The 19,818-nt window shown below is 43.5% G+C and overlaps 1 protein-coding gene across 2 annotated transcripts in view; it reads left to right on the top strand.

Annotated features, from left to right (window-relative positions):
- LOC129864054 (protein unc-13 homolog B-like) overlaps positions 1–19,818 on the top strand; it is a 110,922-nt gene that overhangs the window by 38,015 nt on the left and 53,089 nt on the right. The window contains exons 8-10 of one of the 2 annotated variants that reach the window (XM_055936608.1): positions 2,585–2,798; positions 15,679–15,987; positions 16,137–16,185. In XM_055936608.1, the coding sequence (XP_055792583.1) occupies positions 2,585–2,798; positions 15,679–15,987; positions 16,137–16,185 (572 nt within the window). Of the gene's footprint in view, positions 1–2,584; positions 2,799–15,678; positions 15,988–16,094; positions 16,186–19,818 lie in introns of both variants that reach the window. The other variant, XM_055936607.1, reaches the window with a different exon arrangement.

The following is a 19,818-nucleotide window of genomic DNA, read 5'->3' as shown; positions in this document are numbered from 1 at the left end:
CCACTCAGCTCAGGGTCAGCACTGCAATCCAAAGGACCTGTCTGATGCCAAAATTGAGTCTGGGTCACTAAGGAGAGAGAATTCCCTTATGTCAACATAGCAATTGCGTTACTTAACACAGTCATTTTGGAATATCACTTTTTGTCTGGAGTGTCCATTTTTGTCTGTATTTAAAGCAGTAATCCTTAATTGAAACAAAGCGGTCACCCGCCTGTGTTTTGGAAAAAGCTGGGAATGGGGCTAGAGAAATGTAACCACTCAAATTCATAGACAGAGTTATGTATTTCTAAAAAATGTTTAAAAAAAATAGGAAACGGTCACCTTTATTTAACTAGGCAAGTTAGTTAAGAACAAATTCTTATTTACAATGACGTATGCAAGGACTCCATGATATCAAAATGATAGTTTTAACCATGTTTTGAGGATATGCTTTGTTTGTTCACAAACATTTGAGTATAACAAGCTTATGTTGGGTTCTGATGTGGTATGACAGTTAATCTAAGCTCAGGAGGCATTTATAAGTTACAGTGCCTTCAGAAAGTATTCAGACCTTTTGACTTTTACACATTTTGTTCCAGCCTTGTTTTAAATAGGAAAAAATAGAAAATAATCCTCAGCAATCTACACACAATACCCCATAATGACAAAGCAAAAACAGGTTTTTAGAATTTTTGCAAATTTATCAACAACAAAAAAAACTACTTTATTTACATAAATATTCAGGCCCTTTGCTATGAGACTCAAAATTGAGCTCAAGTGTATTCTGTTTCCATTGATCATCCTTGATGTTTCTACATCTCGATTAGAGTCCACCTGTGGTGAATTCAATTGATTGGACATGATTTGCAAAGGCACACCTGACTATGTAATGTCCTACAGTTGACAGTGCATGTCAGAGCAAAAACATGCCATGAAGTTGAAGGAATTGTCCGTAGAGCGCCAAGACAGAATTGTGTCGAGGCACAGATCGGGGAAGGGTAACAAAAAAATGTCTGCAGCATTTCATGTCCCCCTGCCCGGTGGCCTCCATCATTCTTAAATGGAATAAGTTTGGAACCACCAAGACTTCCTAGATCTGGCCGCCCAGCCAAACTGAGCAATCGGGGGAGAAGGGCCTTGGTCAGGGAGGTGACCAAGAACCCGATGGTCACTCTGACAGAGCTCTAGAATTCCTCTGTGGAGATTGGAGAACCTTCCAGAAGGACAACCATCTCTGCAGCACTCCACCAATCGTGTATTCATGGTAGAGTGGCCAGAAGGAAGCCACTCCTCAGTAAAAGGCACATGACAGCCTGCTTGGAGTTTGCCAAAAGGCACCTAAAGGACTCTCAGACCATGAGAAAAGAGATTCTCTGGTCTGATGAAACCAAGAATGAACTCTTTGGCCTGAATGCCAAGCGTCACATCTGGAGGAAACCTGGCACCATCCCTACGGTGAAGCATGGTGGTGGCAGCATCATGTTGTGGGGATGTTTTTCAGCGGCAGGGACTGGGAGACTAGTCAGGATCAAGGGAAAGATGAACAGAGCAAAGTACAGAGAGATCCTTGATGAAAACTTGCTCTCAGGACCTCAGACTGGGGCAAAGGTTCACCTTCCAACAGGTCAACGACCCTAAGCACACTGCCAAGACACCGCAGGAGTGGCTTCGGGACAAGTCTCAATGTCCTTGAGTGGCCCAGTCAGAGCCCGGAATTGAACCTGATCGAACATCTCTGGAGAGACCTGAAAATAGCTGTGCAGCAATTCTCCCGGCAGCGTAGCCTAGTGGTTAGAGCGTTGGACTAGTAACCGGAAGGTTGCAAGTTCAAATCCCCGAGCTGACAAGGTACAAATCTGTCGTTCTGCCCCTGAACAGGCAGTTAACCCACTGTTCCTAGGCCGTCATTGAAAATAAGAATTTGTTCTTAACTGACTTGCCTAGTTAAATAAAGGTAAAAAAAAAAAAAAAAAAAAAAAACCTGACAGAGCTTGAGAGGATCTGCAGAGAAGAATGGGAGAAACTCCCCAAACACAGGTGTGCCAAGCTTGTATTGTCATACCCAAGAATATTCGAAGCTGTAATCGCTGCCAAAGGTGCTTCAACAAAGTACTAAGTAAAGGTTTGAATACTCATGTAAATGTAATATTTTAGTGTTTTTTTATTTGTAATAAATTAGCAAACTTTTTTTTTTAACTGGTTTTACTTAGTCACCCCCCCCCCCCCCCCTTAGTCACCCCCCCCATCAATGTAATACTTTTTAGAATAAGGCTGTAACGTAACAAAATGTGGAAAAAGTCAAGGGTTCAGAATCCTTTTCGAATGCACTAACTTATATAATTAAAAATGGATGTAGCAACTAAGGGTTCTATATTTAATGGCCTATATATTCAGTTGCATCACTTTCCCCTTCTCACTGAAGTTTATTTTCTGGTTGGCTTGCATTCAAAAGTGCATGACCCTTGTCCTCCTTACCTCCCTCTTACCTGATCATTCCTGACCTCAGTGTATAGAATGGAGATTCTGTAGTCATTTTAGCAGTTTGAGGATGTAGAGGCCTCTAGACGTTCTGTGTTGTGAAGCTTGTCCTGTTGTCCCTCTACAGCCCTAGATGACCATGACAGTGCAGTGGACGACCGGGACAGTGACTACCGCAGTGAGACCAGCATCAGCTTGCCCCCGCGGTACCATACTACGGCCCAGCCCAACTCCTCCATGCACCAGTACCCCATGGGCCCCCAGCTCCAGAACCACCTGGACTCCTGCACAGACTCCATGCACAGCTTTGACATGGACTACAGAGACCACCGCGGGAGCAGGTAGAGTTTCTGAATAACACACACAAACATACAGGACATGCCCCTACACAGAATACAAAGACACATGCACAATACAAATTCAGCCATAAAAGATGGCACACCTATTCACGTATACTACAGTCATACATATTGACACACAGTGAAGAATAGTTAAGACATGAATAGAGTTTGTGAAGTGCAGTATCAGTCATTTATTATCTGTTGGTTTGTTCTGATGGCTTAATTTTCACGTCAAACTATTAAATGATTATATTGCAAATAGACCCAGTTAACTGAGGGCCTGAGGCTTAGCTCTTCTGTTTATTGGAGGGTGTCCCTCTTTCAGATGATTTGGGGACATCCATCCTCCTGGTACAGAATCAAGCATCAGAATACAAGCACATTTCTCAAGTAAGGTTGGCAGCTTTAAATCTAGTCAGGTTATGTTTATTTGTCACTGACACATCCTTTAACACAGCATAAGAAGGAGGTTAGCAATGTCACCTGCTTGAATATATAAATAGTTCCCCCTAGGGAGTGATTCTTCAATCCAATAATGTGGTGGGCAACAGTGCAAGTTAACCCAATAGATATTGAATCTTTGGTGTTTTGTATATAATTGGATCTAGTATAGAATTTTTATAGAATTTTTATCTATTTAATATATATCTGTAAACATGCAGTGCCTTCAGAAAGTATACCCCTTGACTTATTCCAACAATGTGTTGTTTCAGCCAAAATTCATTACATAGATTTTTTTTCTCATCCATCAACACGCAATAATGCATAATGACAAAGTGAAAACAAGTTTTCCGAAATGTATTGAAAATTAAGTATAGATGTATATATCTCATTTACATAAGTATACACAACCCTGAGTTAATACAGTGGGGCAAAAACGTATTTAGTCAGCCACCAATTGTGCAAGTTCTCCCACTTAAAAAGATGAGAGGGGCCTGTAATTTTCATCATAGGTACACTTCAACTATGACAGACAAAATGAGGGGAAAAAATCCAGAAAATCACATTGTAGGATTTTTTATGAATTTATTTGCAAATTATGGTGGAAAATAAGTATTTGGTCACCTACAAACAAGCAAGATTTCTGGCTCTCACAGACCTGTAACTTCTTCTTTAAGAGGCTCCTCTGTCCTCCACTCGTTACCTGTATTAATGGCACCTGTTTGAACTTGTTATCAGTATAAAAGACCCCTGTCCACAACAGTCACACTCCAAACTCCACTATGGCCAAGACCAAAGAGCTGTCAAAGGACACCAGAAACAAAATTGTAGACCTGCACTAGGCTGGGAAGACTGAATCTGCAATAGGTAAGCAGCTTGGTTTGAAGAAATCAACTGTGGGAGCAATTATTAGGAAATGGAAGACATACAAGACCACTGATAATCTCCCTCAATCTGGGGCTCCACGCAAGATCTCACCCCGTGGGGTCAAAATGATCACAAGAACGATGAGCAAAAATCCCAGAACCACACGGGGGGACCTAGTGAATGACCTGCAGAGAGCTGGGACCAAAGTAACAAAGCCTACCATCAGTAACACACTACGCCGCCAGAGACTCAAATCCTGCAGTGCCAGACGTGTCCCCCTGCTTAAGCCAGTACATGTCGAGGCCCGTCTGAAGTTTTCTAGAGAGCATTTGGATGATCCAGAAGAAGATTGGGAGAATGTCATATGGTCAGATGAAACCAAAATAGAACTTTTTGGTAAAAACTCAACTCGTCGTGTTTGGAGGACAAAGAATGCTGAGTTGCATCCAAAGAACACCATACCTACTGTGAAGCATCGGGGTGGAAACATCATGCTTTGGGGCTGTTTTTCTGCAAAGGGACCAGGACGACTGATCCGTGTAAAGGAAAGAATGAATGGGGCCATGTATCGTGAGATTTTGAGTGAAAACCTCCTTCCATCAGCAAGGGCATTGAAGATGAAACGTGGCTGGGTCTTTCAGCATGACAATGATCCCAAACACACCGCCCGGGCAACGAAGGAGTGGCTTCGTAAGAAGCATTTCAAGGTTCTGGAGTGGCCTAGCCAGTCTCCAGATCTCAACCCCATAGAAAATCTTTGGAGGGAGTTGAAAGTCTGTGTTGCCCAGCAACAGCCCCAAAACATCACTGCTCTAGAGGAGATCTGCATGGAGGAATGGGCCAAAATACCAGCAACAGTGTGTGAAAACCTTGTGAAGACTTACAGAAAACATTTGACCTCTGTCATTGCCAACAAAGGGTATATAACAAAGTATTGAGAAACTTTTGTTATTGACCAAATACTTATTTTCCACCATAATTTGCAAATTAATTAATTAAAAATCCTACAATGTGATTTTCTGGATTTTTTTTTTCTCATTTTGTCTGTCATAGTTAAAGTGTACCTATGATGAAAATTACAGGCCTCTCATCTTTTTAAGTGGGAGAACTTGCACAATTGGTGGCTGACTAAATACTTTTTTGCCCCACTGTACATGTTAGAATCACCTATGGCAGTGATTATAGCTGTGGGGCTTTCTGGGTCTCTAAGTGCTTTGCACACCTGGATTGTACAATATTTGCACATTATTCTTTCAGAAATCTTCAAGCTCTGTCGAATTGGTTGTTGATCATTGCTAGACTACCATTTTCAAGTATTGCCATAGATTTTCAAGCAGATTTAAGTCCAAACTCTAACTTGGCCACTCAGGAACATTCACTGTCTTCTTGTTAAGTAACTCCAGTGTAGATTTGGCCTTGTGTTTTAGGTTGTTTTGCTGAAAGGTGAATTCATCTCCCAGTGTCTGTTGGACAGCAGACTGAACCAGCTTTTCCTCCAGGATTTTGACTGTGCTTAGCTCCATTCCATTTATTTTTTGTCCTGAATAACTCCACAGTCCTTAATAACAATTACAAGCATGCCCATAACATGATACAGCCACGACTATGCTTGAAAATATGGAGAGTGATACTCAGTAATGTTTTTTTATTGGATTTTCCCCAAACATACAGTGCATTCAGAAAGTATTCAGACCCCTTGACTTTTTCCCCATTTGTTACGTTACAGCCTTGTTCTAAAATGGATTAAATTGTTTTTTCCCTCATCAATCTACAGACAATACGCCATGTTTAGATTTTTAGAAATGTTTGCAAATGTATTAAAAATAGTGTTCAGACCCTTTACTCAGTTCTTTGTTGAAGCACCTTTGGTAGCGATTACAGCCTCATGTCTTCTTGGGTATGACGCTACAAGCTTGGCACACCTGTATTTGGGGAGTTTCTCCCATCCTCTCAAGCTCTGTCAGATTGGATGGGGAGCATCGCTGCACAGCTATTTTCATGTCTCTCCAGAAATGTTCGATTGAGTTCATGTCCGGGCTCTGGCTGGGCCACTCAAGGACATTGAGACTTGTCCCGAAGCCACTCCTGCGTTATCTTGGCTGTGTGCTTAAGGTTGTTGTGCTGTTGAAAGGTGAACCTTCGCCCCAGTCTGAGGTCCTGAGCGCTCTGGAGCAGGTTTTCATCAAGGATCTCTCTGTACTTTGCTCTGTTCATCTTTCCCTTGATCCTGACTAGTCTCTCAGTGCCTGCCGCTGAAAAACATCCCCACAGCATGATGCTGGCACCACCATGCTTCACCGTAGGGATGGTGCCAGGTTCCTTCCAGACGTGACGCTTGGCATTCAGGCTAAAGAGTTCAATCTTGGTTTCGGCAGACTAGAGAATCTTGTTTCTCATGCTCTAAGAGTGCTTTAGGTGCCTTTTGGCAAACTCCAAGCTGGCTGTCATGTGCCTTTTACTGAGGAGTGGATTCCGTCTGGCCACTCTCCTTCTGGAAGGTTCTCCCATCTCCACAGAGGAACTCTGGAGCTCTGTCAGAGGGACCATCGGGTTCTTGGTCGCCTCCCTGACCAAGGCCCTTATCCCCTGATTGTTCAGTTTGGCTGGGCGGCCAGCTATAGGAAGAGTCTTGGTAGTTCCAAACTTTTTCCATTTAAGAGTGATGGCAGCCCCTGTCTTCTTTTGGACCTTCAATGCTGCAGAATGTTTTTGGTACCCTTCCCCAGATCTGTACCTCAACACAATCCTGTCTCAGAGCTCTACGGACAATTCCTTCAACGTCATAGCTTGGTTTTTGCCAAAGGTGGATTACCTTTCTAACCAAAGGTGGATTACAATCAAGTTGTAGAAACATCTCATGGATGATTGATGGAAACAGGATGCACCTGACCTCAACTTCGAGTCCCATAGCAAAGAGTCTGAATACTTACGTAAATATGATATTTGTTTTTTTTACATATAAATTTGCAAATTGTATTATTTTTTTTAATACATTTTAGAAAAATTCTTTAACGTAACAAAATGTGGACAAAGAGAAGGGGTCTGAGTACTTTATGAATTCACTGTAACACTTTATATTCAGGAAAAAGGTAAAAATCTGTCATTCTGCCCCTGAGCAAGGTAGTTAACCCCTTGTTCCCCGGGCGCCGAAGATGTATGTGTCGATTAAGAGCCCCCCCCCCCCCCCCGCACCTCTCTGATTGAGGGGTTAAATGTGGAAGACACATTTCAGTTGAATACATTGTTGGACAACTGACTAGGTATCCCTCTTTCCCTATGTTGTGTGTAGGCCAGTGACAAGAAATCTTCATTTCATCTATTATAAATTTAGGCTGTAAAATAACAAAATGTGGATAAAGTTGTGGGGTGTGAATACTTTCTGAAGGAACACATTTGGTCTTTAACCAAAATGGTCAAATTGTCAAAATTGTCCAACTGCTTGGAAGTTTTCCAGGATGAAACACAAATAATTTGCCAACTCCCATCATGTATCCAGTGTAGAATGGTTATTCCCACTCTTACATGGAAAACATGTGGCTCAGTGAGATTGTGCTAAATGTCCGTCTGTGTGGACAGATAGAAAGCTGATCCGGATAATTCCATAATATCTGAAAAGAAAAGTGGGATTACAGCCAGGAAGTTTTTTTTCCTTCAGACGTATTGTTTTACGAAACTTCTTTGGTAGTTTTAATGAAACTGAGCTTAGATTAGCCTGCTGTGGTCACATATGGGTCGGTGTAGTTTAGTAATAGATGGTTTAGTAATAGAAATTGCCCTCCTCTACCATGTCTCTATATGGCCTGTAAAACTACTTTGGACAGAGATGATTCAGGTTGGATTTTATGTTGTTGTTGATAATCCCCCAGAATGAGGAGGTGAATTTCGGTCATCACACACATAACACACTTATATCAAACAATCTTAATAACACTCTTACCAATATACACATAAACACAAATTCACCACATTTTTATCATATGTATGTATTTAATGCTTATTGTCTCTGTCACATTGTCTTTATCTTGCATTTTTTGTCCTGTTATAATATGTAATCTTTGTATTGTTTTATTTTCTGCTATTGTTTCCTCTCACATTCCATTTTACCTCTACCTTAATAAATGTACCTAAACTAGAGCCATAAACCATAAAGGAAGGGTCAGGATCATCCCTGTAGATTATGGCATGGGTGCGAAGGATTAGGAGAGCAAGTACAAAGTGCAGGGGAGAAATCAGCTGAGCGAGTTACTGGACAAGGAAGAGAATCGTTGGCCTGAGGACGATGGTATCCTCCGCATGGGGAGAGCTCTCACTGAGCCATCAGGCAGCTCACTCTCCCAAAGCACACAACGCAGTGGCATCCTATCTGGCACCTACCCAGCGAGCTATGACACTATCGATCGGCAGTGGACGAAAAAGATTTGGGATCCAGGAGGACTGGCCGCCTTGGAGGCAGAGAAACTCACAGATGAGCCTTTCCCCCCTAATCTTGTACTCCTCCGCCAGAAGAGAGGGGAGCTGGTGCTGCAGCAGGTGTTAAAGATCGAGGAGGAGCAGATGACACCGTGCCTCAAGCCATACAAGAACAGACTTCTTTACAAGACTAGGATGTGCGCCAAAAACATGCTGAGGTACACCTTGGAGAACTACATGGTGTATCAGGAGGACGAAGCTGCCAGAATGAGGACAGGTTTAGGGTACGATTCAGAGGAGGAGCTGCACTACTCCAAGCGATCAGAGGAGGAGCTAGAGGAAATTGCCTCCTTAGCAGAGGCCATTCATTCTGAGAATGGGAGGGGCCATGGCCAAGGCAGACATGCTTCATCCCATGGAAGTTACATAGACAAACATCAGAGTTATCTGGTTAACAAGAGGGGAAAGGTGCAAATGGGAGCGCTGGTTCAGGAGCCCACCCTGTCTCCAGTGGAGGAACCAAGTGACGAGTATATGGATCCCATGGATGAGCTCCAGTGCCTAGTTGAAACAGTATCAGATTACCTGGCTGAAAAAGATTAGGAAATAAGAAAGTATGGGTCCCTTCCCAAGTCATCCAAGTCAAGGTTATCTTCCCGGGGCAGCGTAAGAATATAATCTACTGGAGAGGACCCAAGGACCCCTAGAGATGTCAAGGTGGAGACCCTGGCAGAGGCTTCACCTAAACCAGGAGTATCTGGAGTGAAAAATGCTATGAGTTCATTACTCAGTTCCTTCACTGAAAAGGTTAGCTCAGCCCCAAGCAGCCCAGCTCAGGTTCTGCAGAAACTAAAGAAGTATCACCTACACCATCTTCTCAATCTGGTATATCCACACTGTTTTCTTTAATTCCAAAATCCACCAGCCCTGCTCCTGTATCTGTTGTATCTCCTACAGTTCACCCCAGCAGAACATTTCCTTCAATTTACCTTCCCAGTCTGATGCCAAGACACAAGTCCACAATCAAGATACACCAGTCATTAGAACAGAGATTCTAAATAGTACAAGTGATAAAGTTCAGGACTCTGCAACGATGCCACAAACACCAGCAGCCACTTTTGCTTTTGAGAAAATTCGTTTTGGTAAACTTTTTTTCAGGTGAAGAGATAGTGAACTCCACAGAGGGAAAATGACTTCCAGGGAGAAGTGGCTCAAGAGAGGACTCTCAAAATCTTGCAAACTGGGATGAGAAATGTATCCAACTAGGTGAACAGTCAAGGGCTGTGATAGGAGAGAGAAGCCTTAATTCAAGAAATACACCCCAGAATAAACGATTTGTTAATGCACAAGGAAAAGTTGTGCATGGGAGACCTGACTCTGACTACCTCTCAGCAATATATGCCTACAGTGGGTGGGAAGCCCATTAGCCAACTACAACCAGTGAGTTCAGGGTTCTTTAGCCCTTTCAATAAATATTTCAGCTCATTAATTGCACCAGTTAACCATGTGCTCTCGCAGGGCCCTCCCTGTTGCAGTGTATCCTGTATTTGAGTCAGCACCAGATATTAGCTTAGATAACCCTATGGGGGAGCCATCTTTAGGCAGTAAGCTAAAATGTCAGTTTCGTTCCTCTGATGATGTGTCTTCCCAACAGCCTTCAAAACCAGAAAGAGGGATGTTCTTTGGAGTCATGACATTTGGTTCTGGTGAGCATGTCCATGCCTCCAAACCCCCAGAAAATCCTAGTCAACAACAGGCCCAGCATCACCAATTGACCCCAGTTCCACATCAGCAGCATATGCAGCAACATCAGAGACCACCTCCAATGCCTCTTGGGCATGCTCCTCCTCAACCTGAACCTCAAGGTTTTTTAACAGGATTTCTTAGATTTGGCTCTGCAGGTGACTTATCTGGGAACCCACCACCACAGCAAGTTCCCCCAAACAGTCAACTTCCTGATCCAGTAATCCTCAACAGTACCCTTGCCGACCTCTCACACAAGTGCAAGTCCTCATTCTCAGCCGGGGGGGGTATTCTCTCAGGGTTTCTGAGGTTTTCATCTGCAGAAAGCCTATCACCTAAGTGTACAACCTCCCCAGGCCCACCAGCAAGGTGCTTTCCCAAGCAATCATCCTAGTCAGCAACAAGCACCAAACCCATCTCAACAAGCACCCCCTCAACAAGGAGGCATTTTCTCTGGGTTGTTTAAATTCCTCTAATGTTTTGAGCACCCAAACAACTCGTAATCAGCAGAACTTCAACCAACAGAATATGCCAGGAACAAACCATGGTCCACTGAGGAACCAGGCTTTTTTAGACAACATACAGTTCCAAAACCTGCTCAACAAGGTGGTTTCCTTTCTGGAATTTTTCAATTTGCTTCTGTAGGCAATGCATCTACAGTCGTGGCCAAAAGTTTTGAGAATGGCACAAATATTAATTTTCACAAAGTCCGCTGCCTCAGTTTGTATGATGGCAATTTGCAAATACTCCAGAATGTTATGAAGAGTGATCAGATGAATTGCAATTAATTGCAAAGTCCCTCTTTGCCATGCAAATGAATTGAATCCCCCCCCAAAACATTCCACTGCATTTCAGCCCTGCCACAAAAGGAGCAGCTGACATCATGTCAGTGATTCTCTCGTTAACACAGGTGTGAGTGTTGACGAGGACAAGGCTGGAGATCACTCTGGCATGCTGATTTGAGTTCAAATAACAGACTGGAAGCTTCAAAAGGATGGTGGTGCTTGGAATCATTGTTCTTCCTCTGTCAGCCATGGTTACCTGCAAGGAAACACATGCCGTCATCATTGCTTTGCACAAAAAGGGCTTCACAGGCAAGGATATTGCTGCCAGTAAGATTACACCTAAATCAAACATTTATCGGATCATCAAGAACTTCAAGGAGAGTGGTTCAATTGTTGTGAAGAAGGCTTCAGGGCGCCCAAGAAAGTCCAGCAAGCGCCAGGACCGTCTCCTAAAGTTGATTCAGCTGCAGGATCGGGGCACCACCAATACAGAGCTTGCTCAGGAATGGCAGCAGGCAGGTGTGAGTGCATCTGCACGCACAGTGAGGCAAAGACTTATGGAGGATGGCCTGGTGTCAAGCAGGACAGCAAAGAAGCCATTTCTCAACAAGGAAAACCATCAGGGACAGACTGATATTCTGCAAAAGGTACAGGGATTGGACTGCTGAGGACTTGGGTAAAGTCATTTTCTCTGATGAATCCCCTTTACGATTGTTTGGGGCATCCGGAAAAAAGCTTGTCCAGAGAAGACAAGGTGAGCGCTACCATCAGTCCTGTGTCATGCCAACAGTAAAGCATCCTGAGAACATTCATGTGTGGGGTTGCTTATCAACCAAGGAAATGGGCTCACTCACAATTTTGCCTAAGAACACAGCCATGAATAAAGAATGGTACCAACACATCCTCCGAGAGCAACTTCTCCCAACCATCCAGGACCAGTTTGGTGACGAACAATGCCTTTTCCAGCATGATGGAGCACCTTGCCATAAGGCAAAAGTGATAACTAAGTGGCTCGGGGAACAAAACATCGATATTTTGGGTCCATGGCTCCCCAGACCTTAATCCCATTGAGAACTTGTAGTCAATCCTCAAGAGGCGGGTGGACAGCGCCTCCCGGGTGGCGCAGTGGCCTAGGGCACTGCATCGCAGTGCTAACTGCGCCACCAGAGTCTCTGGGTTCGCCCCCAGGCTCTGTCGCAGCCGGCCGCGACCGGGAGGTCCGTGGGGCGACGCACAATTGGGCTAGCGTCGTCCGGGATAGGGAGGGTTTGGCCGGTAGGGATTTCCTTGTCTCATCGCGCTCCAGCGACTCCTGTGGCGGGCTGGGCGCAGTGCGCGCTAACCAAGGGGGCCAGGTGCACGGTGTTTCCTCCGACACATTGGTGTGGCTGGCTTCCGGGTTGGAGGCGCGCTGTGTTAAAGAAGCAGTGCGGCTTGGTTGGGTTGTGCCTCGGAGGACGCATGGCTTTCGACCTTCGTCTCTCCCAAGCCCGTACGGGAGTTGTAGCGATGAGACAAGATAGTAATTACTAGCGATTGGATACCACGAAAATTGGGGAGAAAAGGGGATAAAATTTAAATTTAAAAAAAATAATAATACAAAAATAATAATACAATTTTTTTTTTTTAAAGAGGCGGGTGGACAAACAAAAACCCACAAATTCTGACAAACTCCAAGCATTGGTTATGCAAGAATGGGCTGCCATCAGTCAGGGTGTGGCCCTAAGTTAATTGACAGCACGCCAGGGTGGATTGCAGAGGTCTTGAAAAAGAAGGGTCAACACTGCAAATATTGACTCTTTGCATCAACTTCATGTAATTGTCAATAAAAGCCTTTGACACTTATGAAATGCTTGTAATTATACTTCAGTATTCCATAGTAACATCTGACAAAAATATCTAAAGGCACTGAGGCATCAGATCTTTTGAAAATTAATATTTGTGTCATTCTCTAAACTTTTGGCCACGACTGTACCGTACCAACCAGTCCCCAATCCCGCAGACACTTTCTGCAGCTCCTCTCAATCAGCCTAGCCAGCAGTACCCAAACATGCAGGATGTGCAGTTGCAAAGACAAAATCAACCAACTCAACAGCCTAGTCAACAGGTGCAAAGTCAAAATCAACTAACTCAGCAGCCTAGTCAATCCAGAGTTCTGCTCTCTGGGCTATTTAAAAAAAACTAATCTCAAGCACCTCCCCCAGAACCACCTGGTAAAAGTTTATTCTCAATGTTCAGTGGACCAAGTCCACCACAGGCACCATCTCAGTCTGGGTCCACCTCTCAGGTGCCTCAACCACAACCAGAGGCTAACTCGATTCTTGGAAGACTCCTTTCTGGTTCAACTGCCAGAAATTATTGTTTTCTGTGTTTGGAGGCCCCAGTGCCCCACAACCTTCAGCATCAGCTCTGTCAGTTACAGAGTCCTCCGTTCCAGGATCTACAGTGCCTAAAGAACCATACACGGAAAGTGTATTTTCCATGTTCAGTGGCCCTTTGTCACTCCCACAAGTTAGCTCTGATGAATCGGCAACCACAGTACCTACTCCTGAGTGTGCCACTACCCAAAAGGAATCCATCCCAGAATGTGCACCTTAGGAACCTGCCACAACTAAAGAACCAGAAGCCCTTAAAGAGCCACCACCTACAGACGCTCCTCAAACTGCAGGTTCTATGTTTGGAGGGTTGTTTGGAGGATCTAGTCCCCAGCCCACTGCAGCTACTCCTCAAACAGACCCAAGCTACAGGATTTCTCTCCGTTTTTGGAGGGTCTACTCCCCAGCCTGGCACTGCTGCCCCTCAAACTGCAGGTTCTAGGTTTGGGGGTTTGTTTGGAGGGTCTAGTCCTCAACCAGCTACAGCTGCCCTTCTAACTGCAGGCTCTCTGTTTTGAGGGTCTAGTCCCCTACCAGCTACAACTACTCCTCAAACGGCACCAACAATAACCACTGAGAACAAAATAGCAACAGCTACACCTGACACCACCCCAGCAGATAGCACTGCCAAAATAAAAGACCCGGGAGGCAGACAGTTACATTGCACAAAGATTCACAATTGTTTGAATCACCTGGACAACCTGATGCCAAAACTCAATCTCAAGAGTCAGTTTCCCTCAAACCTGATCCTAAGGCTGTTAAAGTAGCCCAAGGCCAAGGCATTGAGAAACCTCCTGCTTCAGCTGTCGACTGTCAATCAAAAGAAGCTGATATCCCTACAGCATCAGGGCAACCTGCTAAAACAGAACAGCCCTCAAAAGCAGAACTACCTCCAACGAAGGATCAGTCCAGTTCTTCTGGAAAACAAAAGGCTGTGAAAGGAGCAGTAATACATGAGAAGCACAGAGTAATTTTGTGGGAGAGCTTGAAAATAAGGAAATGGACAAATCAGTGGTAAGTGCCGAGAAGAGTACACCAGCAGACCAGTTAACTAAGACTAAAGAGCCAGCCCTCATGTCCCTGTTTGGTGGTTTTATTTCAGGAACTGATTACGCTGGAAAGTCTTTTGGATCCATGTTTTGATCTACATTAACAATTCCCCAAGCCCTTCCCATAATTCCTCATGCAGAAGCAGGTGGTGGTGTGTTCTCAGGATTCAAAACAATATCTGCTGGCCTGTTTCAGGAGGACAAGATAAGTGTAGCAAAGCAAGAACCATCCACTGCCTCTGAGGTTTCTGGGGGGCTGCCAAACCTCCCAAACTACAAGCTCCCCCAGTTGTTACCACTCAGCCTAAAACTAATGATAAGCCAATCAAGGAGACAATCGATCAAAGTTCGGTAGGTCCCCCTGGTGACTTAGCCAAACCCCAGATTTGCATCTCCACACCTGAGGTAGATCCTTCAGCATCCCTGTCCCAAAAGGAGAAGGAAAGCCTTGTAGAACCACCCCTCTCTGCAGATCCCACCTCTGGAATGCATCTGCACGACCACTTCAAGAAGGACATATTGAGTGCTAAAAGGCCAGTAGAAGCATACAAAATGGTCTTCCCTAACACCCTTTATGATGCATTGATATTTTGGGGAGCGTAACCAGGGCCCAGCTCCACAATCCACCCCACTGAGTACTGTGTTGTGTCTCTTTCCTTTTAACCGTGTTTGTTTTAAGCAGTTGTGCTACTGTGTTGGTGGTTGATTGGGAAGTGTATTATACCTGGTTGTGATATATTGACAATAAGCTAAATATGTCTTACTCTTAAACTCCTAGCGTAAGATTAATTCAAGTTGTACATACATTGAAATTATAATTCTAAGAATGTATTTTTTTTTTTGAATATCTAAACCTTACAGAATTCCCTGTTGCCATTCAGTTTGATCAAGTTAGAGATTTCAGTCACTCATGGTCTCCCAGAAATAGTAATAAAAGAAAACCAGTACATGCTAAACCAGTACAGACAAACATTCATTAGGATAATCTGGTACATTAAAATTTATTTCAGGCAATTGGTGTATTCATTATAATTTGACAACAGGTAGTTATTTTCTCTGTAAGGTTGGATGTCTTTTTTAAATGTTGTACAATTCAGTAGAAACTATAGAATAATGTCAATATCCAATTAATTAACCTAGTTTTTCTTCATCACAACAATGATTATTCTAATATTAAGTCTCTTCCCTCACCCCTCTTTCACCACTCCAGTCCGGGAGAAAGTAGTCGCTTTGGGTCCTCTGGGAACCTGAGCCAGACCAGCTCCCAGATTAGTGAGACAGGCCAGGAGAGTGCTCCAGGCTCAGGGCTGGAAGAGTCCTTCCACTCCTATCACAGTACCGGCTTCCACCCCTCCATCAATGTCCAGCAACCTACCAATGGACACATCCCCAGCAATGTTCACTCTGTTTTGGGGAAGAAGTTGGGCAGACCCTGCCTGGATGTGGGGAAAAGCTTAAATGGCTCCTTGAAGAAAGTAGACCACTCAGTAGAGAAAAGATCCAACAAACATTTGCAGAGGTGAGTCTTTTATTAGAGAAATAGTTGTGAATTTAGAACCGCCACTGAATAGTACAAGTACATTCTTGGTGATTCTCTCACTTTATCTCTCAATCCACACATCTCAGTTTCCACGACAATGAGCCTCCTTTGCCTTTCTCTCCATCCAGAATACACTGGTTGAAGGCCATCAACAAAGTCAGGGATCAGCGTCAGGAGGTAGGTTTTTTCTCCCCATGTTAATCTTATGTTCCCTTTCCTCTCATATATGACCTTCTAATCATCTTGCCCACTCTACACATTCACAACCACACTTTTATTATCCTGCTCCCTATTTGTATTTTTTCCCCATCTGCTTGGTTGAGTTTCACCTCTGGTAGTTCGAAATCGGCAAACTAAATTGCTTATTCCAAGTATTGATCAAGATGCGTTTACTTACGTGTATGTTTGCTGGTTGAGTTAGAATATCAAACAGCTGTTCACTGTTCTTGCTCTCTGAGTTAGATGTGACTGCGCTTCAGAGGTGGAAAATTATCATTAATGGATTGTTAACTCAGGAATTAATCACTCTCTCACACACCACAAAGGACCTCTCAATTGCAGCCTCTCCTCTTCTCGTGCCACCTCAGATTTGAGTGTTGAGGATTAGCGTGGCAGATGTGTTGTTGCTTACCCTTACCATCTGGGGGTGGCCCGTCAGGACGTCCAGGATCCAGTTGCAGAGGGAGGTGTTTAGTCACAGGGTCCTTAGCTTAGTGATGAGCTTTGTGGGCATTATGGTATTGAACGCTGAGCTGTAGTCAATGAACAGCATTCTCACATAGGTGTTCCTTTTGTCCAGGTGGGAAAGGGCAGTGTGTAGCGCGATTGATATTACGTCATCTGTTGGGGCGGTATGCGAATTGGAGTGGGTCTAGAGTTTCCAGCATGATGGTCTTGATGTGAGCCATGAACAGCCTTTCAAAGCACTTCATGGCTACTGACGTGAGTGCTATGCGGCGGTAATCATTTAGGCAGATTACCTTAGTTTTCTTTGTCACAGGGACTATGTGTAACCGATGTGAAATGGCTAGCTAGTTAGCGGTGGTGCGCGCTAATAGCGTTTCAATCGGTGACGTCACTCGCTTTGAGACCTTGAAGTAGTGGTTCCCCTTGCTCTACAAGGGCCGCGGCTTTTGTGGAGCGGTGGGTAACGGTGCTTCGTGGGTGACTGTTGTTGATGTGTGCAGAGCGTCCCTGGTTCGCGCCCGGGTCAGGGCGAGGGGACGGACTAAAGTTATACTGTTACATATGGTGGTCTGTTTGAAACATATAGGTATTACAGACTCGGTCAGGGAGAGGTGAAAAATGGCAGTGAAGACGCTTGCCAGTTGGTATGTGCATGCTTTGAGTACACGTCCTGTTAATCCGTCTGGCCCGCGGCTTTGTGAATGTTGACCTGTTTAAAGGTCTTGCTTACATCGGCTACGGAGAGCGTGATCACACAGTTGTCAGGAACAGCTGGTGCTCTCATGCATGCTTCAGTGTTGCTTGCCTCGAAACGAGCATAACGGGCATTTAGCTTGTCTTGTAGGCTCACGTCACCGGGCAGCTTGCGGCTGGGTTTCCCTTTGTAGTCTAATATTGTTCAAGCCCTGCCACATCAGACGAGCGGCAGAGCCGGTGTAGTAGGATTCAATCTTAGTCCTGTATTGACGCTTTGCCTGTTTGATTGTTTGTTTGTCTGAGGGCATAGCGGGATTTCTTATAAGCGTCCGGCTTGGTGTCCAGCTCCTTTAGCTCAGTGTGGATGTTGGCTGTAATCAATGGTTTCCGTTTGGGAACTGTACGTATTGTCACTTGGGACGACGTCGTCGATGCACTTATTGATGAAGCCAGTGACTGAAGTGCAGTTCTACTTGTTTATCTTCTTTGTCGCTAAATTACCTAAATGTAAAAATATACAATTGCAAAGCACACCGGGTATTTTTTTGGCCATGTTTCGGGGGTGGAGCTCATTAGAATAATGCCCATCGTGCATTGCAAGTTTTCATTTTACATTTGACATTTTGGTCATTTAGCAGACACTCTTATCACACCATAGTGCCATCAGACTTCTGATACCAATGCAGGGTGAAAGTTTGCCACAAAATTGTGAACTGCTATAAAACAAAATGTGTATACAATGATTTTGTATTTTGATAATACAAATTTCAGGTTTCGAAAGTATCTTCTTACAAAATACATTGGATTGTAGAGCAGACCAATGAAATACAAAATACTTAAAGGTTATTGAAATACGTATTTTAAATTCAGAAATACTTCCCATCTCTGACTCATTCTCCCTCTGTAGCCACTGCACTAATGGAGTGGTGAATTGCGCCTAGGAGAGAGACTGAACAACTAAATGAGAGAGTGAGGGAAAGATGCAGGAAAATAGGGAACAAGTGTGATGGGAATAAAGAGCTACAGCTTCAATGTTTATCACATTGTTATTTTGCGCATTTTGCCGAGCAAATGTAGGCCGTGCTTTATCCTGTGATGCTCACTTTGGGGAGTATAAGGATAGTGAAAAAGTTTAGCACTTTTTTATTTTTTTTATTGTACAAAATAATTGGATGGGCTGGGATATTTGCAGAAAAGTACTGTGAGAAACCATGCTGATTTCACATTGTAGACTCTGCGCTTACTACACAAGTGCATTTAAATGAGTTAAGAGGGCGGAAAAACCTGAATCTCCAAACTGAATACATCAAAAAAGGAATGACTTCTCTGTCAACCTCAATTTATCATGATTCTTTGTGATGTAGGTGGCTGGGTGGAGCTGCCTTAAAGCTGCAATATGTATCTTTTTGCGTGACTTGACCAAATTCACATAGAAATGTGAGTTATAGTTCTGTCTTTCTTATTGAAAGCAAGTCTAAGTGGAAGATCTGTTCTATGTGCACTATTTCTATGCTCCCCGGTCTTACGTTGTGTTGTTGCGCCTTACTTTTGGTGTTGTATACCAGCTTCAAATAGTTGAAAAATACTATATTTTTGGTTATGGAAAATATATTTCACAGCAGTTTAGATTGTTCAATGATTCTTAACACTACTTGCTTATTTTGTCACATGAACTGAAATTAGGCAAACTATTTTAATTTTAGCCACCAGGAAATGGCAGAGCGATTTCTTGCATAGTGGACCTTTTTTAAGTAGTGATACCGGAGCTCCAAGGCATGCGTCGAAATCGCTAAGCAGTTTACTTCGAAACAGTGTGCCGATGCCTATACCACTTTATCAGAAGCACGTGATCAATGACGTCCGAAGTTTAATTTCGTTGAACAATCACCTGATTGGTTTGGTATTGGTTTCGGTATAAGACAAAAAGGCTACTCGGCGCATGCGCTACACCGTATGGGACGTCATCTATAATAATTTGGCTGCTTTAAATTATTTTGACCAGCATGTGCCACTAGTGTACACTGTGTTGATCAAAGCCGTGAGTAATTAACCTATTTTTGACACAATTGACTGGAAAGCATCAATGCTTCTGGAAGCTTTGTTTCCTCATCACTACTTTTTTAAGGTTTATATTGCATAAGAATGGTCAGATATCGTCAGTCTATCTGTTGGTCAGAGACAGTTCATATCAGACCTGCGTTCAAATACTATTGCAGGTATTTCAATTACTTTTCAATACATTTCAAAACAAGTATTCAGAACCTTTATTTGAAATAAAAACAAGTATTTGAATATGGGAATGTATTTGGAAATGCATGCATTTAACCCAGGAATTTGAAATAAGTACTTTCAAATGCAATTTGCTTGATTTAATAACAATTCAAATACTTAGATTCTCCTGTACTTCTGTATATCTTTTAGGCAGTA

The sequence above is a fragment of the Salvelinus fontinalis genome, chromosome 10, assembly GCF_029448725.1.
Source record: "Salvelinus fontinalis isolate EN_2023a chromosome 10, ASM2944872v1, whole genome shotgun sequence".
NCBI classification, from domain to species: domain Eukaryota; kingdom Metazoa; phylum Chordata; class Actinopteri; order Salmoniformes; family Salmonidae; genus Salvelinus; species Salvelinus fontinalis.
Note: the sequence above shows the minus strand (reverse complement) of the source record. Positions and strands in the feature narration are given on the sequence as shown.